We start from the raw sequence: 25,430 nt of genomic DNA, 5'->3' as shown, positions 1-25,430 counted from the left end.
ATTTCGCTCAACATTTTGCCATGCTACTGCCAGTAACATTTTGCCATGCTACTGGCATTAATTTTGATTTAATATAAGTTATTTTATATAAAGTGTTTTCCTGTTTCGCTTTTTATTTATCCCATTTGATATGATGAATTTTAAAAGTGAAATGCCAGTCCACTTGATGGGCATTTGTATTGGGTGCTTTTTACTAAAGAACAAATTAGCACAAACAAGCACTGGGTTGACGATCTCCAGTATAAATAAATAAGAACACGAATGTGTCTTCTCTCAATAACAGGCAATTTATTTGGTAAGAATACGGGAATGTTCTGAATTCCAGTCGCCTGATGATAAAAATTATCTAGAACATAAGTCTTATTTAAAATACTTTCCCTAGAGAAAAATATCGTTTCTTCGTCTTTCAGCATCGTTGAAAAAGAAATTTGGCAAAAGACGCATATAAACAAAATATACGATTGTAGTTAAGCTCGGGGAACAGCACCAATATAAAGTGAAATATAGGTTCATTTGGCACACATTTATAAATGTAGTAGATGACATCACATATTCCGGAATTGGGATAAACTGCTAACAGTCAGACTCTTGTAGATGTGGTGATGCGAGAGGCGCTTCTTAGAGAAGTATTGTAAGTCGTTCGGAATACTCTTCTCTTCTTTCTTCTTCTAGGAAAGAAGCAACAAAATAGATATCGTTTGAAGTAACCACGGAAGACTCCACTGATGAAACAAAGGGCGATAGGATTAAGACAGCTGTTGACGAAAGTGAGTACGTAACCCGTTATCTTCCATACATGCCAAAACCTGTTGTACAGTGTGACGGAATTTGGATAAAAATAAAACCATATCATAAATACATGATTAGGAAAGAAGCAGATCGCAAATATCACAACCAGAGCGAGTACTAGTCGAGCTACCTTTGTGCGTACTTTTATATATTTCACTTGGCTATCGTTTTTACCCAGGTTATTCTTTGAACTTAGCATCAAATGGCGTGCCATAAGGATGTAGAAAGATGTGATGACAACCAGAGGAATGGTGTAGAAAACGAAAAACTTCACTAGCACCATAGTCTGGGGGAACCATGGCCAGAGTTCAAAGGGAAAGGGATAACAAATGTAAATAATTTTATCACTACTTACAGGCATCGAAAGGATGAATGAGTAATAAGCTCCAGGTATAGCAATACCGATAGCTGCTAACCAGATACTGCCGGTAATCAGAATAGTCATGTTCCTTGAATGTTTTCCCTTATGCTTTTGCATTGGCATTGCAATAGCTAAATACCTATCGATGCTCAACACCATTAGGGTTAGGACTGTGACTCCGACAGAAACATCTCTGAGAAACTCGCTTAATTTGCATATGAACTCTCCGTATGGCCAGCTGTCCACTGTGTATACAGTGCTAATGAAGGGTACTGTTCCAGCAATAACCATTAAGTCACCAAGAGCAAGACTGATAATAAATGTATTTGGTACGCTCCTCATGGATTTGTTGCGTAGGAATATGTAAATTAGGGTTCCATTTCCGATGGTGCCCACGAAAAAAACAAGGGCAAATACTGCAGGTACTATGAAGGTCTCCAGTCGCTCTTCGTATGGGATGTATTCTTCCGCAGAGGAATCATCAGTCAAATTGCTAGCGAAAGACACGTTCCATCCGGGAAAAACACTTGAGGTTGTATGCCGGCTGGAATCATTTTCCATTGTCTCCATGATGCCAGGATTCAACAAATAGAACAGCTTACTATCTGTCGTTCATTCATGGCCATGATCTGGAAATTATTAGAAAAAAATATCACAGGAAGTCATGACTAATATTTTAATAATGAAAATAAAAAGATAAGTTGACTGAATTGCAATTAGATATAAAATTTACAAAAATTGCTGCCCAGGAGGCAGCTGTCCGAACCAGTATGTCTTAATGTCTTTAAGTTGATCGAAACTTAACAGCATATCTTGTTGTTAGGCATTCTGTACTCGTGTCGGAATGCAAGAAACTATCTTAGACATATGTGAAGAGAACGATGATTAGAAAATTAACAACAAAAAATTGAGCAAGAAATTATTTTATTATCTTGTACATTTCTTGGTATGAAATGTGCTATCTTGAAATTAACTACTCGATCCAGAGATTCTCCACTGGAGATCTGTTTCGAAAGTAATATTTCTATAATTGCAAAATAATTTAATGAAAAAAGTATTAAGAAAACTTAATTTTGGCAACTTAAATAACAATGCAGAATTATTTTGATATCAGCGTTTTTTTATCTGGTGCCATCAATGGGCACTCCTGTTTTAAAGGTTACCTTTGAAGATGTAGTCAGAAGAACATACAATTACTGAGAATAAACTGTTATTCAGATTTTATTTAATAGCTTTTTTAAGTATTGTATACTGATCGTATGCAGGGCTGTACCGTAAGTACTATTAGTATCAGTAATGGCCATATGGTGCAAGGAAGCCTAAGGCTTATGCTGCACCAGCCAAAAAAACAGAAGTAAAATAATAAAAGAAAGGAAATAGAAATAGTTGGTAACTCTCCAGCTACCTTTTGAATTTCCCCAGACTACTTCGTTCAGTTCGGTAAGCCTCTTCCACCCTACATGGGTAGAAGAGGCAGACCGAAGTAAGTTACCCCAGCCTGTCAGCATCTAAGAAATCTCTACCACACGTTCATTCTTCTCTGAAGAGAAAAATAGCGTACCTTAAAACTAAGGTTTGTGGGTGGTGAATGCGACGGATTCATTTACCCAAATACTTTTCGAATTACTAGCTTGCACTGTTTCTATATTTATGAAGTGGGAGTAAACGTTGTTTCCTTGTGTCCTCTACAGGGAGATTACACGGAATTTTCTTGACGTCTTTGTGACGTTATCACAAACACTAGAGAAATGATAGTTTGTTTATCGTAATGTCGTTGGATTAGCAATTGCGAAGTCAGGCTAACTTTTAGTCCAACAAGAAAAATGAAATTGCTGGTGACTAAGGTTTATTTATTTTACCCGATGTTACATCATTTGATTTGAATAATAAAATAGCTACAATAGCACAATGTGATTTGCAATAAAAATATTAATTATCATTATTCCTCGAGCCTACAGTTTAACACTTCAAAGGTTTGTGGGTTCTCATGTCAACGTAAATTTAGATTTCAGCAAAGCTTTTGACTCAGTCCCACATGAGCGGTTGCTTTATAAGCTGGAACAGGTTGGAATCACTGGGAAAATCCTTAGATGGATAGAAGGATGGCTTCCGGGCAGGAGGCAGAGGGTTGTGATAAATGGCTATTCCTCAGATTGGGTTGATGTAAGAAGTGGGGTTCCCCAAGGATCAGAAAATTAAAAACTGTTTTTAATTTTCATAAACGACATTGATGAAGGGATAGAGGGCGTGTGTCTAAATTTGCAGATGATGTTAAAATTGGTAGAGTAGTTAATGATCACTGTCAAGCTGAGCTTCTTCAGAGAGACCTAGATATTTTTCAAGAATGGTCAGAAAAATGGCAGCTGTGCTTTAATCCAACAAAGTGTAAGGTATTACACCTGGGAAACAGTAATCCCAAAAAAACTTATTCACTTGTTGGAGTTCAACAAAACCCAGTACTGGAGGAAAGGGACTTGGGTGTTACGATACGGTCAGACATGAAATTCTCTGAGCATTGTAAACAGGTTGCAATAAAGGCCCATGGTGTCCTATCGATGATCTATCGAACTTTTGCAAGTAGAGATAGGAACGTGATAATCCCTTTATATAAGGCTTATGTTAGACCACACTTGGAATACTGTGTTCAAGTATGGAGACCGCACCTAAAGAAAGAAAGACATCGAGCTTCTTGAAAGGGTGCAAAGAAGGGTAACTCGCCTGGTGAGATCGGCAAAAGGGCGTCCTTATGAAGAAAGGCTTCGAATATGTGGGTTGCAGAGGTTGGAAACTAGACACCTCAGAGGAGATTTGCTTGAGGTGTTTAAGGCTCTGAGAGGCATCAGTAAAATGAATGAGGACAATTTTCAAGATTATAAATGATGCTAGAACTAGGGCTCATAAATTCAAGTTACGGGAGGAAATGTTTAGATTGGACTGCAGGAACTTTTTATTTTAGCCAGCGAGTTATAAATTACTGGAATAAGTTGCCTTCATGGGTGGTAGAGGCCGACAGTTTGGGGAAATTCAAAAGTCATCTGGATAGTACTTTCGGGTAAGCGGAGCGCATAGGATGATAGGTTTAATTTCCTTTTTATTTATTAATTATTATTATTTAGTTATTTATTTTATTTAGTTATTTATTTTTTGTTTTTATCATAGTTTTGTTCGGTTTTTTTTTTTTTTTTGGCTGGTGCAGCATAAGTCATAGGCTTTCTTGCACCATGCGGCCATTACTAATACTAAACTTGATATTAGTGTATGTATAGCTTTGTAATGCAAGGAAGCCATGTTTTACTGTAACGGCAAAAAATTAGATAAGGAAATACAAATTATGCACTTTCTTCCTAGTGTAGGTTGCCCTTTGATCTATTTGGCCTCTTAATTACCTGCTGAGACAGCTTGTTCCAGTGGTCAACAACTCGTTGGCTAAAAGGAAACTTCTTAAAATCTAGTGTAAACCTCTTCCCCTGTAATTGTAATTTATAGGTCCCGATTTTTGGAATTCTTTATAACAGTGAAATTCCGCCTTCATTCATTTTACTAACTACTCTCAGAGCGTTACAAACCTCAGTCGAATCCGCTCTAAGATGCCTTGTTGCGAAGTTTTTGTAGTCCATATAAACGAAGTCTTTCCCCGTACAGTCACCCTTCTGCTACCTCACCATGCGAGTTCCCCGTCTTTGGCCCTTTGAAGAAGCTGTTTCTTCCCCCCCCCCCCAGAAGTCTTCGTACTTGGACACAGCTTTCGAAATGCTGTCTTACAATTGCTATGCGCGCGCGCGCACACACACACACACACACACACATACACACACACACAATACATACAATGATATATATGTACATATAATCGTGTTAATTACAATGTTATAAGTGTAATGAACATGTAACATGTTCATTACAGAAATTATCGTTATTTCATTTTGAGTATTTCCATATTAATTTTATTATCGAATATACAATGATTTTTCTTGCTTATATCTTTATTTTGCTATTTATTTTAAGCTTTTGTATCATTTAGTGTTCGAGAACTCAACTTATGTCTTGCAGTTTCAACGGTTGTGTAATATTGCGCGTTGTTATCCAGTTAAGGCTTGTGTAGGAATGTTTCAGAGAATTTGCATCTGCAAAGTTCATTATTCTGCTGAGTTTAGTCAATAACAGATGTATCCCGCACTGCTCTGGGCGAATTATATCTTGATAAAAATTTACACCAAGGAGAGTAAATTTAATCAGGAGCACCTAAACCAGCGGCTTCTATTCTGGTGCACGAGTTTATTAAATTCTCTAATGCGTGCGGATGAAGAGAAAGTGAAGTTACCTGCCGTTATATTTCACTGATCGACAGAAGAATGCAGCAAATAGTTGGTGGTTCATGAGATTAAATGGTAAAATTTTTTTTTTTTTTTTTCCACTTTCCGTAGGATATATATGCGCGATTTAAAACCGATGTTCGGAGTTTGTCGTACCACATACACCTTATTAACATGGCTTATGTCATACAAACTGAAAGTATTTCAATACTGAAATACTGAGAAGCGCGTAATTATTTTTTTTATGAAAACCCCAAGTACGGGAAGTATTAGAACCTATAGTACTTTCTACCGTTGAAGGTTGAGAATAAATAAATTAATTTTCTGTTTATACTCCGGGACGACCAAACGGTCAGAGGAGTTCACAAGATAGACAGAATGCAAGAAACAGCATCGTGTTTATTAGTCACGGGCTTGAACCACGGTCACTCAAGGCACGTGTACTTATGCACCCGCGCGCCTTGATCACTCGGTTACGGGGGCCAAGATGAAAGAAGATACTTGTTGACATTAGACATGAATTTCTGTGGATTGTAATTTTCAGGAAATAGGTATGAAGGGAATTTGTTCCAAAAAATGGAAGCTGAAGGAATAAATGAGGAAGAAGAAAAGTTGGTTCTGTGAGTTTGAAGGTGGACAGTAAAAGGACGCTGACTGGCTGTAGCATGTTTCGGACTGGTTTGGAAGAGAGCTGAGATTATATAAGCCAGTTTAGAAGGACAGTGCCCATGGAAGTATCTATAGAAGGGGCATGCAACAGAACGTCTGAGACATTAGAGATGGGTCATTAATAAACCTGTCTTCTTTTGAATGGAGTCTAGACGCGAGAGTGAGTTATTTGGTTTTTAGGAGCATTAGCAACTAAGGCCATATTGCTCCGGGGATATGCGGTGGTCATTCCCTGACCTTTCCGCATCCTCCGTATTTGGTGGGTCACGGGCTCGAAACCCGTCTAATCAAGAAGAGTGTGCTACGCACTGCTGCCCCTGCCCACGCGCGCGAGAGAGAGAGAGAGAGAGAGAGAGAGAGAGAGAGAGAGAGAGAGAGAGAGAGAGATTTGTACAGAGTGAACAGCTGTTTAAGAAAAATAACGTCGAGAGGGAAAGACTTAGTGAACCAACTCTTAACCCTTTTTAGTCTTAACTTCTTCCTTATATGCAAATTTTGGAGCTGTTTATTTCAAACTATTTTGCAACCGATGTTATTGAATTTTACATATCATTAATTATTAACTCGTTCCTCTGTTCTCACTGATGCATTTTTATTTTAGCTTAAATTTTCCATTGAATAGTAGTTTGTGAACATTTAAATAAATTCTTTGATTCTAATTGTCTTTCAGTTATTCTGCAGTGTTCGCGAAATAATTGTTTTCATATTTTTAGCATTCGTTTTTTTCTGGAAGAGAGAAAGAGACAAGAAATTGCTCTTGATCTTCTGCGTAACTTCTTAGGCCCATCTTTATTTTGTTTGTACTACATGTCGCCAAATGCAATCGTTATAACGTATTCAGTTTTCTTTTTCAATTCATGCAAAAATGTTTTTATATGGATAAGTATAAAAGCAAACAAATGTTTCGGGAAACATTTCAGTGCTCCGATAAAAGTATAATTTCTTATTATGCATTTTATACTCCTCTCCAGAGATATTAGATTTACAAACGGGCTACTATTCACAGTTCTGCAGTCCTCCCCCTGCTGAACTTTGGATAACCCATTTTCTGGTTGCAGAATTCTGGAGAGTCGTTTTTACTTTTTCGTGATTACAGAAGTCAAGTCTAACTAATGTTTTCAGAATCATCTAGTTTAGATATAGCCAAGGGAAACCCCATTAAGTCTGCTTCCTGCAGGCAGAGTGGCCACTCTGCCTGCAGGAAGAGTGGCCACTGTGCAAAATTACAGTAAACATCTCTTCTCGGTTATGAGGCGAATACAAAACTCATGGCAGCAAGAGTAGTTCGACACGTGTATTCACCTTTAATGTCATATTATAGAGGGTGTTCAATGTTCGGTCGTGTTTAATTGCATTACTACAGTTTTCATACTGTGTTAAGAGACTTTATATGTTAGTGCAAATCATGCAATTTCGAAGAAAGGATAGCGGGAGGTGGTGAAAGTTTGACACCATGCTTTGTCGAAGAAACATGGCGACGCAACTAGGTTTGTAGGTGGAAAGAGATGTGGAGGGTTGGGTGGTTTCTGTGGGCCAAAAATGCCAAATCAATGGAGAATTCATCTGGTTAATAGATCGTGTTTGTTTTTTTTTGAGAATGTCAGAGAAATCTGATAAAACAAACTATATAATGACGAATATTGGTAAAGGTTCAGTTCTTTCCCCCCACACTTTTCCTCTTGTATATTAATGACCATCTTCCATTGACTGGAAATCCTATCCATAGTTTTGCCGATGATAGCACATTGCATTCCACTTTCCATTTTGAGAAATCTTGTCCTGCTCAATCAGCTTCAACTTCTCGAAAACCTGCTACTAATTCCTTAAATGACGATCTTCAGGTAATTCTCCAGTGGGGCAAAGACAACTTAGTTGATTTCAATCCTTCTAAAACTCAGTCTTGTCTTATATCTCGCAAAAAGGATTCTTCTGCTCCTATGCTTGTCTTTGGTGACACTCCGATTTCTAAGCAAAATGATCTCTTTTGGGGATTACCCTGACTTCTAATCTCTCTTGGCACAAGCACATTACAAATATTGCTTCCTCTGCATCTAAGAAACTTGGTTTTCTCTTTCGCCCTCGGCGTTACTTTTCTTCCAAACAGCTGCTCACTCTGTATAAATCGCAAATCCGCCCTACCATGGAATATTGTTCGCACATCTGGTGTGATGCCCCAAACCTCTCAGGCTCCTTGATTCCATTCAGAAGAGGACAGTTAGGTTAATTAATGATTCATGTCTAACAGAGTCTCTTCACTCGCTGTCTCATAGACGTACTGTTTCTGCTGCATGCCTCTTCTACAGATATTTCCAATGGCATTCTGAATTGGCTTCTATAATTCCCGCTCTCTCTTTCAAAACAGTCCAAACAGGTATCTAGAAACAAATGACCTTCTCTCCAACATCCAGTGCGGCTTCCGAAGAAACCGGTCCACTTTGGACCATCTTATTAGAATGGAAGCATCCATCCGGGATGCTTTCCTAAAACGGGAACACTTGGTGTCGGTGTTCTTTGACATGGAGAAAGCGTATGACACAACTTGGAGATTTGGCATTTTAAAAGACTTACATAGCCTAGGCCTAAGAGGGCATCTGCCCGTTTTTATTCAAAACTTTTTGGCCAATCGATCGTTCCAAGTTCGTGTGGGATCCTCACTCTCTCGCTCCTTTAGCCAAGACGAGGGAGTACCACAAGGATCAGTACTAAGTGTCACGCTTTTTGCCATAAAAATAAATTCCATCACAGAACAACTTCCTCCAACTGTAAACAGTGCCCTCTATGTTGATGACTTTAGCATTTTTTGCCAGTCGTGCAACATGAGGGTTATTGAAAGACAACTGCAGAAAGCCATTGATAGTCTGAATTCCTGGGCACTTAAAAATGGCTTCAGGTTCTCGCCGGAGAAGACCGTTTGCGTACACTTTTGTCGCAAGCGTAATCTTCATCCTGAACCCGAATTAAGGCTCGGACAAAATGCTATCCCAGTAGCAGCAAACACAAAATTCTTGGGACTCATTTTCGATAAAAAACTAACTTTTTTGGATCATATTCGTCAACTCCGCACAAAGTGCACACGTGGACTTAATATTCTCCGCTCGCTCTCCTCTACATCTTGGGGAGCAGACCGATGTACCATTCTTCGGCTCTACCGTGCACTTGTGCGATCCAAACTAGATTATGGGTCCCAGGTATATTCCTCAGCCCGAGACAGTGTCCTGCGGTGGCTGGACCCCGTCCATCATCAGGCTATACGCATCGCTACTGGAGCATTTCGAACATCTCCTGTCCAGAGCTTATACGTCGAAGCAAATGAACCACCGTTATCACTTCGACGTAAGCAGTTGTCTCTAAAGTACGCCTTAAAACTGAAATCCCTGCCAGACCATCCTACGTGGCCATTCGTTTTTGAGCCACGATGGGAAAATTTATACAATACTCGAAAGACTGCCAATCGTCCTTTTGGTATTCGTTTCCAAGATCTACTCAAAGAACTTAATATGAAGGTAGACAAGGTTGCCCAAACATCAAAGCAACCCTTTCCACCCTGGCATGCTCGTGTCCCGGCATGCGACTTGTCGCTTAGAAACTGGGGAAAGTCGGACACTCCATCATCTGTCTACCTGCAGCTTCATTCAGCACACCGAATTGAATATTCTGACTTCGCGCCAGTCTACACAGACGGTTCGAAGTCGGAATCATATGTGGGATCTGCTGCTGTCTTCACAGACAGCACTATATCAGAGCAGATTCCCTCTGAATGCAGCATATTTACTGCAGAGCTGCACGCTGTAGAGTTAGCCTTGGATCATATTAGTAAATACCAATACCAACGGTTCATTTTATATTCTGACTCTCTTAGCATGTTACAGGCTTTAATATCTGTGAGGTATAATCCTCATCCAGTTCTGTCTAGCATTCAGCAGAAGATTCACGTTCTCCATGAACGCGAATATGACATCCGCTTCTGCTGGATTCCCAGCCACATTGGGATTAGGGGAAATGATTTGGCTGACGCCGCAGCCAAATCAGCAATCCCGAATAAAAACCGCTGCCTGTTAGTCCCCTATACAGACTACAGGCAAATAATACACGAGAAAATACATTCCCAATGGCAGGATTCGTGGAATAGACAGACTGCGAATAAATTATATCGTATAAAGCCTGTAATTGAACCGTGGCAGTCTAGTCTGCGCAAGAATCGTAAGGAGGAAGTTGTTCTAGCTCGTCTCCGCATAGGACACAGTCATCTTACACATTCTTTTCTGCTGAGGGCAGATGACTGTCCTATGTGCGAGCAATGTGACACCATTTTATCCATTGAACATATTTTATGTGATTGTACCAGTTTTAGAAATGCTCGTTTTACCGCTTTTAACCATCTGACCGAGCCCCATACACTCAGTCAGATTTTATCTGACAATGACCATGTGTCTGCTATTTTTAATTTTCTAAAATCAGTAAACCTTTTTACCAATATTTAAAAAAAAAAAAAAAAAAAAAAATCTTATTGTTATTTACTGATATTTGTCTTTTACAACTTATACTTGCTTTTTTACCCGGACTTAGTGACCTAATTCTTTAGGTCACCGAAAATTTTACCTTTTATAACAAGTTTTTGGCGCATTATAGCCTTAGTTGCTGATGCGCCAATAAAACTCAATCAATCAATCAATCAATCAGTCCAAACACGTGCAGCGAACATCCATTTACTGTAAAACGTCAAACTCACAGAACTAACTTTTCATCTTCCTCGTTTATTCATTCAACTGCCGTTTTCTGGTACAACCTTCCTTCATACTGTATTTCTTGAAAATTACAGTCTACAGAAGTTCAAGTCCAATGTTAACAAATATCTTCTTTCGTCGTCTCAACCTCCAACTCAAGCACGGTACTAGGTACTACAGGTTCTAATACCTCTCGTGTTTGGGTTTACATAATAAAAAGCCGCATTACACGGGAGGAGTGCTAAGTTTGCTGATTAAATGATTATTTTGTCTGACTACCCACATCTTAACGTTGCTGAATTTAGTATCTCAGCACAATTTCAAGTGGAAAGGCCTACATCATACAGCCGCATCTTTACTCTGCTACCTGTCAGAGACTGCTTTAGGAAACAGTAAAATTGAATATCAGCTGGTTTGAGGGATTTTATAGTTTTTCTCTTGTACTAGGACAAGTGTCTCGACAATCTCGATACTTATTGAAAAGTAACACTTTATAATCATTTCAATATGTATCCATTTTTTAAAAATGGATACTGTTATTACAATTAATGTGTATAATTCTAGATGGCTTCGATTTTATAGTTGCACAGGCCCAGCTAATAGAGATTGAGGCTTTTGTTACCAGTTATCTTGCACAACTGAATACTGCACAATTCTAACCACACACACACATACACGTAATATTAGCGTTAGTAGAGGCGTATAATGCAAAATAGCAATCTTATGCAGCATCAGCCAAAACAAAAAAACCCGCTTCCATTTCAGCCCTCCGTTCGTTCTAAATTCCTGTCCAGCTCAGTCTTAAATTTATTTCCACAACAATGGATGGAAGTCTGTTCCACCAACCAACTACCCGCTGGCTAAGGGAAAACTTCCGCAAATCTGTATTTCCTCAATTTGAATTTATGCCCTCTCACGTGATTGTTCTGAGGAAGAATCCCATCAGCACTGAGCATGATCAAACCATTCAAGGCTTTATACACCTCAATCAGTTCACCTCGCAGGTGCCTAGTCTCCAGACACTGTAATTTGCAAAACTTAAGCCTTAAGAGCAACCCTTTGTTCCATTCACTAATCTTGTTGCCCTTCTCTGTACTCGTTCTTACAGCTCTACATCCTTCTTAAAATGTAGCCTCCAGACCTGTATGCAGTACTTAAGGGGTGGCCTGACCATTGCCTTATACAAGGGAATAATCGCCTCCTTATCCCTGCTAGAAAAATTCCTGTATATCATTGACAAGACGTTATGAGCTACTCTTTCAGTCCGTCTGCACTGCTCAGAAAACTTCATATCTGCCTGCACAATTACCCCCGGGTCCTTTTCATTCTCTACCACTGTCAGCATAGTACCACGGAGTTGATACGTCACTCTGGGGTTACTGTTTCCCATATGTAGTACTTTACATTTGTCAATGATAAACTTCATTTGCCACCTCTCAGCCCATCTGCTCAACCTTTCTAGATCCTGTTGCAGCAGCGTACTGTCATTAGTGTCCTTAGGAACCCTGCCAACCTTCGTATCGTCGTGCAAACTTGGATATTAAGTTTGATATACCATCAGCAATGTCATTTATAAATACAGAAAACAACAATGGACCCAACACTGAACCCTGAGGGACTCCACTAATAACATTAGCCCACGATGAGCAGTGTCTATTGATTACAACTCTTCTCCCACTCAACCATCCCTTTATCCATAGCAGCAATTTTCCTCCAATGCCACACTGCTCCAATTTGTTCAGCAGTCTTCCATGTGTAACAGTATCAGAGCCTTTCTAAGATCCAAATATATGATATCAAAGTTATTCCCTGCATCCAGTTCCTTAGTGACCACATAATAGTATCCAATCAAATTAGTCAGGCAAACTTTCCCTTAACAAAATCATGCTATGTCCGAGCTATAACTGAAGTATTGTCTATATGATCCTGCAGTGCTTCTTTAACCAGTGCCTCCATTAATTTTCCTGGAACAGAAGTTAAACGAACAGGTCTTTAATTGCTTGTCGCCCTTTGATCCTCCTTTGTGAATTGCGGTCACATTTGCACATCTCCAGTCCATGGGTCCAAAGAAGCTCTCATAATTATGGCTAAGAGTTTGCTTACTTCCTTTGCTGCCTCCTTTAATATAACTGGATAGATCCCATCCACCCCAGATGCCTTTCTTATGTTTATCTTCAACAATTTCTCCTCCACTTTCCTCTCAGTTATTACAAAATCATCTAACTCACTGCCAGAGTTTAACTCACCTCTGGCATTCCTCTCCCTGAATATTGGTCGACCTGGTGACTAATCCTAGCTCACCTGGGGATTCTTTTCTTTGTGATCGATGTAAGGAGTGCACCGATCTTAAATTACAATTTGGTGCACTGAGGGAACAATTTGAGTCCCTGAAAAAACGAGTGCTTGCCCTCGAAAATAATGCATCTGGGAGCTCGTCAGGGACTCAAAACTCCAGCAATCTACCAAGTGATGCACACCCGATTCGAGCCTCAAAACAGAAAAACCAAGTGCAAACTACTCTGGTTGAAAAGGACATTGTATTATTAGGAGACTCCATTGTCAGGGAAACGGGGAATATTTTTTGTAATAAAGATAGGTGGAGGAGAACCAGGGTATGTCTGCCTGGAGCAACTATTGATGATGTCACCAACAGACTGTCAGATTTTAAAGGGGGTAAAGAAAATATTATAATTCATGTGGGGACAAACGATATTAAACGTACACGATCTGACGATTTGTTGGAAAAATACAGAACCATGCTGAGGAAATGTCGCGAGCTAGGCCATAATGTCTATGTGTCTGCAATTCTGCCCAGACACGATAGGAGGGATTATATGTTAAGAGCCTTGTGGATTAACTCAAGACTTGAAGGAATCTGCAAGGCTTTAGGGGGGAAATTTCTATCAGCATGGCCCACACTTGTAGGTAGAAGGAATTTGTTTTGTAGAGACGGGATACACTTAAACAAAGGTGGTGCAAAAGTTTTTGCCAGTATTATTGAGGATACCTTAAAGGTTCAGGGAAACTGCTAGTTAGGGGGGATGTGGGTAATACTGACACGCGTTTATCTGATAATATTGGTCAAAGTAACTCTTGCACATACCTCAAGAGTTCTTATCTGTTACCCCAACTGGACGTATTATCTAGATGTTCTGGGGGCACAAACGTTTCACGTGGGCGGGTAGCTAATGCCAGGGAAGAGAGCCTAAAAAACTTCAAGGGTTGTGTTAGGGTTGTTAAATATACAAGAACAGTAAATCTTAATTGTTTATACAGTAACGTTAGAAGTGTCGTCAATAAAATGAGCGAATTCGAACTGCTGGTTAAAACAAGTAACGCGGACATAATAGGGCTTACAGAGACGTGGTGCCACCCGGAAATTGGGGATGATGAGTTTCAGTACGGCTTGTATAATGTATTTAGGAAGGATAGGTTAGATAGAAGGGGTGGTGGGGTAATGCTTCTTATCAGAAGCAGCCTGAGTGCGACGATAGCTTTCCCGGATTCAGACGTTTCACATGCTAGTATAGAGTCTGTATGGTGTGAGATAGTTGGAAACAAAGGTATAATGCGAGTAGGAGTAATCTACAGACCAGGTGATTGTGAAGATTATGACAAAAGCCTCTACATGCAAATGGAATGGGCAAGTAAGCGTCAATGCCTTATTATGGGTGATTTCAATCTGCCTCTAATTGATTGGAGTAAATGGGAAGGAAACTCGACATGGGGAACAAAATTTTTAAATCAACTAGATGACTGTTATTTGTATCAACATGTCAGGGAAAATACTAGAGAAAAGAATATCCTAGACCTCATCATCACACATGAATCAGATGACATAACAGGGCTGACAGTAGAGGAACCAGTAGCAGGAAGTGATCACGGAGTTCTACGGTGGATGATGACGAGAGAGGTAGCAGAAGTAAAAGGCAAAGGAATGGGTTTTAATTTCAGAAAAGGAAATTACGATGCTTTAAGGTACTACATGGCCTCTATTAACTGGGTACATATCGCGCAGAGAATGAATACGATTGAACTGTGGTACGCTTTTAAAACATTAATCACAGATGCCTTGAATGCGTATATACCATTAAAAAAATACTCCACGAGGAGGGTTCCAAGTTGGATGACTAGTGAAGTTGCCGCATTACTTGAGCAGAAAAAGGTGGCATGGAAAGGTTACAGAACAATAAAAAGTACTGAAGCCTATAACAGCTACAAGGTGATGTGTAATAGAGCCACAGAAAAGGTTCGACAGGCAAAGGCAGTTTATGAGAAATCACTAGCAAACAGAGCAAAGAGGGGGGATAAAGAATTCTTCACATATATAAATGCCAAGAAGAGCAGGACAAACCAGATCGGACCTTTATGTAAGGGAAAGGGGATAGTAATAAATACACCAGCTGCCGTTGCAGATGAACTCAACAGTTATTTTGCATCGATATTTACAAATGAAAAGCCTTTTGTGGCAAAGGGAAATTGTGGGAGCGAAGTTAAAAAATATGTAATTAATGATATTGAAATTTCGCAAGATTATTTAATGAAAAAACTTTCGAGCCTACAGACCAGTAAGGCTCCTGGAGTTGATGGAATATACCCTATAATCTTAAGAGAGGCGGCAAGCGAGTGCATTGAACCATTGAGGCTAATTATGCGAGCATCATTAGACTCTGGGGAGATTCCCTTGGATTGGAAAAGTGCAAATGTATCTCCCATACATAAGGGTGGCTCTAAAAGTGAAGTTGGAAATTATCGACCTGTCAGTCTGACTTCAGTAGTAGGGAAAATCATGGAGGCAATGATCAAGGGTGGAATTCAGGATCATTTGGATCGAATTGAAATTCTCAAGGATACTCAGCATGGTTTCGTAAAGGGAAAATCATGTTTAACAAATCTGGTTCGCTATTTCGAAAGGGTCACTCACGAGCTGGATTTAGGGAATAATTTCGACATTGTTTATTTAGATTTCAGCAAAGCTTTTGACTCAGTCCCACATGAGCGGTTGCTTTATAAGCTGGAACAGGTTGGAATCACTGGGAAAATCCTTAGATGGATAGAAGGATGGCTTCAGGGCAGGAGGCAGAGGGTTGTGATAAATGGCTATTCCTCAGATTGGGTTGATGTAAGAAGTGGGGTTCCCCAAGGATCAGTATTAGGACCACTGTTGTTTTTAATTTTCATAAACGACATTGATGAAGGGATAGAGGGCGTGATGTCTAAATTTGCAGATGATGTTAAAATTGGGAGAGTAGTTAATGATCACTGTCAAGCTGAGCTTCTTCAGAGAGACCTAGATAGACTTCAGGAATGGTCAGAAAAATGGCAGCTGTGCTTTAATCCAACAAAGTGTAAGGTATTACACCTGGGAAACAGTAATCCCAAAATAACTTATTCACTTGGTGGAGTTCAACTAAAGCCAGTACTGGAGGAAAGGGACTTGGGTGTTACGATACGGTCAGACATGAAATTCTCTGAGCATTGTAAACAGGTTGCAAGGAAGGCCCATGGTGTCCTATCAATGATCTATCGAACTTTTGCAAGTAGAGATAGGGACGTGATAATCCCATTATATAAGGCTTATGTTAGACCACACTTGGAATACTGTGTTCAAGTATGGAGACCGCACCTGAAGAAAGACATCGAGCTTCTTGAAAGGGTGCAAAGAAGGGTAACTCGCCTGGTGAGATCGGCAAAAGGGCGTCCTTATGAAGAAAGACTTCGAATATGTGGGTTGCAGAGTTTGGAAACTAGACACCTTAGAGGAGATTTGATTGAGGTGTTTAAGGCTCTGAGAGGCATCAGTAAAATGAATGACGACAAAATTTTCAAGATTACAAATGATGCTAGAACTAGGGGACATAAATTCAAGTTACGGGGGGAAATGTTTAGATTGGATTGCAGGAAGTTCTATTTTAGCCAGCGAGTTATAAATTACTGGAATAAGTTGCCTTCATGGGTGGTAGAGGCCGAGAGTTTGGGGAAATTCAAAGGTCATCTGGATAGTACTTTCGGGTAAGGGAAGCACATAGGATGATAGGTTTAATTTCCTTTTTATTTATTTTTTATTTTATTAATTATTATTATTTAGTTATTTATTTTTATTTTTTTTGTTTTTATCATTGTTTTGTTCGGATTTATTTTTTTTTTTTATTTTTTATTTTTATTTATTTTTTTTTTTTGGCTGGTGCAGCATAAGCCATAGGCTTTCTTGCACCATGCGGCCGTTACTAATACTAAATAACTCCTCATGTGTGATGCAAAATACTCATTTAGTTTGTTAGCCGCCTGAGCAGGATCATCAACAGTTGAACCAACAATATCTAGTGGACCAATCTGATTCATCCCTTTCCTTCTAGAGTTTACATGGCTAAAGAACTCTGTTTTTCTTTGTATTTTTTGCCAAAGATTTCTCATCTGCCTTTGCCTGCCCAATCTCCTTTGTGAGTTGGTTACAAACCAGCTTATATCTATCATAAGCTTCCATTCACTCAATATATATATATGTATCCCATGCATTTTATTTCTCTGCCATATCTCTCATTAGTTCATCTGTCATCCATTTAGGCCTAAACCTTGAACAATATTTCTTAGTTAGTATGTAAAACTTAGTAGCATTCCAAGATATTCTTTGAATTCTTGATCCTTTCCTCAATAAAATCATTCAAACTGCGCAGTTAATGGTTCATAGGCGACTCAGATTACAACATAGCGATAAATAAATTCTGTTTATACTCTGGGACGACCACAGGGTCAGAGGAATTCACAAGATAGAGAATACAAGAAACAGCACCATATTTAGTAGTCACCACCTTTAACCCTGGTCATTCAAGGCCCATGTACTTCTTCACCCTCGCGCCTGACCATTCGCGATCTGATTTCTTTTCAAATGGAGCTGCTTTCCTATGGACATTCTCAGCCACGAGTCGTTTGGTACCTGCAAAGAACCTGTCGACCTGGGAAGACATCACTCATTTATTATCTACAAGCGGCCTTGAACTCTCTAAACAACCAAAAAATCATTCTGGCCATGGATACAAACTCGCACTCCACCCTCTGGCACAACAACTTCCAGCAAGGCGATACGGCTCGTCTCCTTGCAAGAAATGGTACAAAACTAGAAGACTATGGCAATCTCCACCTATGAAATATTAAACAAACCTGGTCAACTTCATACCTTCTCCACAACACAGCATGAAACTAGTATTGATGTGACCCTGGCTACAAGATCTGTGGCCAGAAAAATGGCGCATTGGCAAGTTAATGAATCTTGGACCACCTCAGGTAATCGGGCAGTCTCCTTCTCCCAGGTTAGATTGGTGGATACTGTTCCACCCAGTACCAACAAAGTCAAGGTGTGTATGTTTTATTGTGGTCTCCAGGGTTTCCTCTATGTACCGTTGTAGCTTCTGAAAAGGCATAATGCCCAGGCCGGCAAGTGTGTATTGTTGTCGAGTGCTTTTTTTTCATTTATTAATTACACACAATATAGTCTTATAGTCAAACATTATGTACATAAAAGTATATACATGATTTCTATACAAGATATATTTACATATAATTATATGCTCTGACAAACGTTTAAACTCTCGTGTGTGTGTGTGTGTGTGTGTGTGTGTGTGTGCAAGTGTGTTCTTATTCAGGGTAGCTCCCAGGCATAAGCCCAAATCTACTTTGAGAACTTGGGAATATGTAGTCTTAACAAAAGTTTTTCTGAGAAAAAGTCCTGAAAAAGTATGTTAAATTACCTGAGTCTGATTTTTACTGTAGCGCAATTTGTTGAGTTCTGGCAACTGGCGATTTCGCAGCCAGTGGGCAGGGGACACCAGGTCCCCTGCTCCCTGACTCCTAACCTTGGCAACTAGGAGGCCCGCCAGGGTTCGCTCTCCATCTGAGACACTTACTGGGGCTATCAGGTAAGCCCGGGAGCCCCGAAAATTCAAAGAAAGGAACTAACCACCCATCACTATGGTTATAGCTAAACATAAACCATACATACCAAAATATCAAGTTATCTACATTATATACACAGTGGGATAATAACGTGACTGTTATTATGAACTGTCCGAAAATGAAAAGTTTAAACTGCAAAACAGTCCCAATCACCTTCAATTTCAAAGGAAATTCAAGATATTGTGTCAATAATTCTCTTTCTGCGTCGAAAAACACTGTCAGCAAAACTTGCTAAAGTGAGGTAATTCTCCTGATTTTCAAGGAATTTTTGTAGGTCACATTCATCATCATATATGCTAGTCAACAGTTTAAGCTCAGATCTTAAAATTACATAATAATTAGATGTTGGAGTCTCCGGAAAGCCACATTTGCACATTGGAGAAGTAGCCAAACCCAAAGTAAATAACTGAGTTTAAACTGCCATGTCCGGACAACAAAAAGGTCAAGATTGAACTGTGACAATTGGCGCTTTTTAAATTCGGCCACATTTTGCATTAACAAAAATGTAGCTCTTCCTATAATGGCATTTGACAATTCGTTTTGCCATTCTTCCATAAATTGATTCCTTATTCTAGATATGTCATACTTTGTAGAGAGGTGTAAATTGATGGTATAGTGATTAAGTACCACTGGCAGCCCTTTCCTTCTGTGATACTGAAAGTAGTTGAAGATAACCTCACACTTGATTGGCAATTTACCAGACAACCTGAATTGCCGAAGTGGATATTGTCGGTCAAGATCTATATGTAGCAATAAAAAAATAACCTTTGTGCCTGCGTTAAGTGCCTGTTTTCCAAAGATCTACTTATGCTGTGGCCCCATGCACCAGCAGCATAACAAACTATAGGAATAAAAATACTCTTATAATATTGTTTAATCATAGATTTTATACCCCATGAACCCCTTGTAAATTTGACCAACATGGCAATCAGAGTTTTAACCTTGCGTAATATAAACTTTGCAATGGGAAATAAATTGGAATTTATTGTCCAACATGACACCTAAATATTTGTAAGTATTTATCTATTTTATGGGCTGATCAAATAATCTCACATTACGGGGGTCCAGTCTACCCTTAACATTTGGTACGTTTTTGTAATTGAAATTTCAAGCTTGTGTTTCACACAAATCATTTAAATCACTTGACATGAGGTTCAAGTCTAGAATCTCCAAGAACAAGGACAGCAAGGTCATCGGCATATGCTATCTGTATAATTCTTTCATGTTCATTAGCCAGCCACCAGTCAAGTACCACATTCCCACAGGTCCGAGACAGGATCCCTGGGGGCAGCCGCGGGTCTCGTAATAGAACTTAATCCATGTGAGACAACAAGAGACTTATTTTGGAAGTAATCAATTCTAAGGTGATATAAGGGCAGAGACCCCGGTCTCCCGGAACTTCGCCAGGAAACTCTGCCACCAAACTGTGTCAAAGACCCCTTTGAAGTCCACGAAGAGAACACATTTGCTGGTAGAAGTTGCAACCGAATCCATAGAACTTTATGGCATCCACATTGGATTTACCCTTTGTGAAGCCAAATTGATTCTGTATCTGCAAGTTTATTACTATAGTATTTTGTGATCTTTCTACAGTTAATTTTTTCAGTACTTTGCCAAGGAGTGGAAGCAAAGCAATGGAACGATACGAGGAAGCCTGATTAGCTGGTTTATCGGGACTCTTCAAAAGAATTTTGAAATTTGCTTTCTAACAAGAAATAGGGAATGACCCTTCACTAAGACCGGTGTTAAATAGCTTCAGGAATAATTGGGGACACTTTGTCCAAACTCGTTTCAAAATAGTTACTTTCATTAGATCAAGACCAGGACATTTACCGTCTCTCATTGAAAACACCGCACGGCCAATTTCATCCAGCAAAAATCCTCCTAAAAAGCAAGCCCTTCATACATTAAGTGGTCCATTCTGTGACGAGTTTGTTCAGAATCATCAGGAACGGTAATATCTGGTTTAATCAAATCATCCAGAATAGCGTTCATAGAATTCTCCCATGAAAGTGTTTCAGAATTGTTAGGCTTTAAGACAGACAAGATCTCACCTGGATGGATCTTCTCAACAACAAGCTTATACGCTAATCCACAAGGTTCATTGTCTAAAGTCTGTTTGACCAGGCGATCGTAAGCCAATCTCCTTTCTCTATATATAGACGCCTCCGTGGGGAGGAGCAGCAGTGCATAGACACGCTTCTTGATTAGACCGGGGTTAGAGCCCGTGACCACCAAATACCGAGGATGCGGAAAGGTCAGGGAATGACCACAGCATATCCCTGGAGCAATATGGCCTTAGTTGCTAATGCTTCTAACACCAAATCTCTCTCTCTCTCTCTCTCTCTATATATATATATATATATATATATATATATATATATATATATATAATTATGAATAAAAATTAAAATTAAGTAAAGAAAGAAAATGAATTTGAATAGAGATAAAATGGAATATCAATAATATGAATTATGGATCAGGGACACTGCAAGAGCAAAGGTACCCTACAACCATAATGTATATATAGAAAATTATTTTAATGTTATGTGCAAATCTTTAATTTAACTTATGCTAATAATGAAAATACCGTGTACCCTGGGAGCGATTTATGTTGAATAAAGGGGGGAAGAACGGAAAAGAGTAACGTTATAAACAAAGTGCGAATTTTGAAAAATGCAAAATTTGAAAAGAACGAAAATAGAAATAGCAGATTATTGAAAAGAACGACCAAAGTAGAAATAGCATTGCAGTATCTTTCATAATTTCTGTGTCTTCTTCAGAGGTCATCCACCTAAATTATGAAAAAGAACAGCAATACTCTTACTTCTGTTTCTGACATGTTCTGTATGTCAAAAAACACGTGTACGCGGACACGTTGTAAAAAATAATTTAGAATATAAATTTTTTGAAAAAATAAAATACAAGTTAAGCAAAAATATTATGCCAAAGTATAACATACAGAACATGGATGACCTTACAGAAGTAAGTAACCCGCCAAAAAGAGAAGACAAAGGAAGCGAGTGTCCGAATGACAAGAATGTCAATAACTTACCGCTACGTGACCGGTCGACAAAAAAGAAAGAGCCGGAGGCTAAACAGTGTATATATGTGAAGAAACGCTAGCGGCACCTAGCGTTAGACGAATTTTGGTGTATGTATATTTTGTAATTTACGTAAGCGGTGGAGCTACGCTAGGTTCAAGTTAAGTACATGATACTCAAACTTTCGGGATAGCAAAGAAATATAATTGCTTACAAAGTAGCAGTAGAGTAGCTAAACTTTGTTAAGGTGAAAAATTATGATTGGGTATAGTAAGAAAAATAGTACTCTGATATTGCTTTCGTTACACTAATCGCTCACAGAGCATAAAATGTAGAATTTAGTAAAGCAAAAAGATGATGAAATTAGGGATATAAAGTTGGGCTAGGGTAGTTCGGGGTTGCAAACCCGTTCCTATAGTTAGGACCCTGAACGACTGTCCGAGAATAGGTGCACCATGTACTTAAGTCAGTTGTGTTAAAGTGTAAGATATATATAAGTTACAATTAACAAATAAATAGATAAATAAATCAAGATATAATCAAAATTAATTAAGATATAATTAAAATTAATTACAAGGTAATACACTATGTTAGACCAATCAGTGGGTACCGATTGGTCTAACATAGTGTATTATCTTGTAATTAATTTTAATTATATCTTAATTAATTTTGATTATATCTTGATTTATTTATTTGTTAATTGTAACTTATATATATCTTACACTTTAACACAACTGACTTAAGTACATGGTGCACCTACTCTCGGACAGTCGTTCAGGGTCCTAACTATAGGAACGGGTTTGCAACCCCGAACTACCCTAGCCCAACTTTATATCCCTAATTTCATCATCTTTTTGCTTTACTAAATTCTACATTTTATGCTCTGTGAGCGATTAGTGTAACGAAAGCAATATCAGAGTACTATTTTTCTTACTATACCCAATCATAATTTTTCACCTTAACAAAGTTTAGCTACTCTACTGCTACTTTGTAAGCAATTATATTTCTTTGCTATCTTGAAGTTTGAGTATCATGTACTTAACTTGAACCTAGCGTAGCTCCACCGCTTACGTAAATTACAAAATATACATACACCAAAATTCGTCTAACGCTAGGTGCCGCTAGCGTTTCTTCACATATATACACTGTTTAGCCTCCGGCTCTTTCTTTTTTGTCGACCGGTCACGTAGCGGTAAGTTATTGACATTCTTGTCATTCGGACACTCGCTTCCTTTGTCTTCTCTTTTTGGCGGGTTACTTACTTCTGTAAGGTCATCCATGTTCTGTATGTTATACTTTGGCATAATATTTTTGCTTAACTTGTATTTTATTTTTTCAAAAAATTTATATTCTAAATTATTTTTTACAACGTGTCCGCGTACACGTGTTTTTTGACATACAGAACATGTCAGAAACAGAAGTAAGAGTATTGCTGTTCTTTTTCATAATTTAGGTGGATGACCTCTGAAGAAGACACAGAAATTATGAAAGATACTGCAATGCTATTTCTACTTTGGTCGTTCTTTTCAATAATCTGCTATTTCTATTTTCGTTCTTTTCAAATTTTGCATTTTTCAAAATTCGCACTTTGTTTATAACGTTACTCTTTTCCGTTCTTCCCCCCTTTATTCAACATACATCGCTCCCAGGGTACACGGTATTTTCATTATTAGCATAAGTTAAATTAAAGATTTGCACATAACATTAAAATAATTTTCTATATATATATATACACACACACACACACACACACACACACACACACACACACACACACACACACAATTAAAGTACGCCTTTCTAGCTAATTTATAAAGTTCATTTAAACGTTCTATATTATCTTATGGTCTACTTCTTGCTAGTTTTAAATCTCGTCTAGCACAACTCAGTTTTTTCTTAAGGTCTTGTCAGACACTGAGTCCACCAAGGGACTGAATTTTTCCTTATTTGTTTCTTTTTGAGCATAATATCAAAAACATTGGTGATAAGTTTCATTATTTCATTCAGTTGTGGAGTCACAAGCAAATTCCCAATAGGTGGACATTTTACTTTGTAAAGGTGTCAACACTTTTCCTGACAAACTATTCCCAGACAACCTGCTGCGTTTTATAGCGCGGAAAATCATAAGTAAATCCGACTCCAGCGACCAAGACAAGTTCGATGTCAAAGAAATGGCTTTATGATCGCTACCAGACCATGAAGAGGTGTACGCAAATTACTGATACAGCGACCAAAGATACTGTTAGAAAGGATGTCAATGAAGGGCCGTCCAGTAGTAGAAACAAAAGTTGGAATATGTCCGGAAGAATTCCAAAGAGTCAAGTTCTTGGACAATATTAACTCTTCGAGTTCACCTTTAGAATTAGATATAGGGCTGTTCCAGTGTCGAAGAAGCATTCGCATTAGTCAAAATCAGTACCTTTTTACCAGCAAGCTTAATTAAAAGAGATTACAAATAATTTAAGAAGGGTTCAATATCCTGGTTCGCTTGAGAGCACTACATATACAATAAAATAAAGAAAATCTGACCAAAATATCCATCCTTCTAAACATGCACATACTGCATGCTCAGTGCATAAACCATTCAATGTGATAACTGTGATCATTGGGTCTACTATGACCAGAGCCGCCCGCACTCTGGCCACAGCAATGCCTCCCACGCCAGAAATTTCAGTATTCGACTGGACTACTTTGCATCCAAAAGGCAAACCTTACCTTACCCTTATATGAATAAAATTCTTGAAGCTTCAGGACCTTACCCTTATATGAATAAAATTCTTGAAGCTTCAGGACTTCAGCCTTATGGTCTACAATTATTTTAGACACATTTAACACCGACGCCGACAGTTGACAATGAATTGCTAACCATTAAGTTAACAATTTAATACCCAGTACCAACAAAAAAAAAACATACGCCCTCAAAAAAGCGAACTGGGAGTATTTCGGAGTGAGTCCTTGAGCACAAATCCCGGCAGAATCTTTCTCGCCTGCCGCCGGACGAGCGCGCCACAGTCATAACAGTTCTCCAGACAGCTTGTGATATATCGATACCAAGGAAGAAACCCCAGCAAAAGTGAGTACCATCGTGGTGTGCAGAATTGACAACGCTGAGAAGACGAAGTCCACTCTGCGCGGAAAAACTTTGAGCCCACAGATCTCGGCCACAATCGGAAGTAGAGGGGCCTGCGGAATACTTACCGAAACACAAATAGATCAAAAAAGAAAAGGCAATCCTTTTCTTTTTTGATCTATTTGGTAAATGGTCGACACTTACCATTGCTCCGTCCACAACTGATAAAAAAAAAATATATATCAGCCTGGTGTCTCCATAGACTTTGTGGAGCCTTCGAGGCCCTCTGGTGGCCTAGCATTATGTGGCATCTAACGCTTGCCCCCCCCCCCCCCACAAAATTTCTAGTCCTGCCTATAGAATTATCTGTAGGCAGGAGTAGAGACTTTGTATTTTGTACGGACCATGACCGTAAAAAAAAAAAAAAGAATCCTCCAGAGTTGTCACCAGGGATTGCCCTCAGGGGTCTGTGCTCTGACCAATGTTTCGGTCAGTGGCACTAGATGAGCT

At 38.9% G+C, this 25,430-nt stretch overlaps 1 protein-coding gene across 1 annotated transcript in view; it reads right to left on the bottom strand.

Annotated features, from left to right (window-relative positions):
• Window positions 1–481: 481 nt before the first annotated feature.
• The window catches only part of LOC150091332 (neuropeptide CCHamide-1 receptor-like), a 68,420-nt gene continuing 43,471 nt past the window's right edge, over window positions 482–25,430 (bottom strand). The window contains exon 2 of the mRNA XM_090383237.1: window positions 482–1,779. Coding sequence (XP_090239363.1) covers window positions 581–1,720 — 1,140 coding nt within the window. The 5' untranslated portion in view covers window positions 1,721–1,779 and the 3' untranslated portion in view covers window positions 482–580. The remainder of the gene's footprint in view (window positions 1,780–25,430) is intronic.

The sequence above is a fragment of the Mastigoproctus giganteus genome, chromosome 1 (assembly GCF_048544385.1).
Source record: "Mastigoproctus giganteus isolate SK-2022 chromosome 1, ASM4854438v1, whole genome shotgun sequence".
NCBI classification, from domain to species: Eukaryota; Metazoa; Arthropoda; class Arachnida; order Uropygi; family Thelyphonidae; genus Mastigoproctus; species Mastigoproctus giganteus.
Note: the sequence above shows the minus strand (reverse complement) of the source record. Positions and strands in the feature narration are given on the sequence as shown.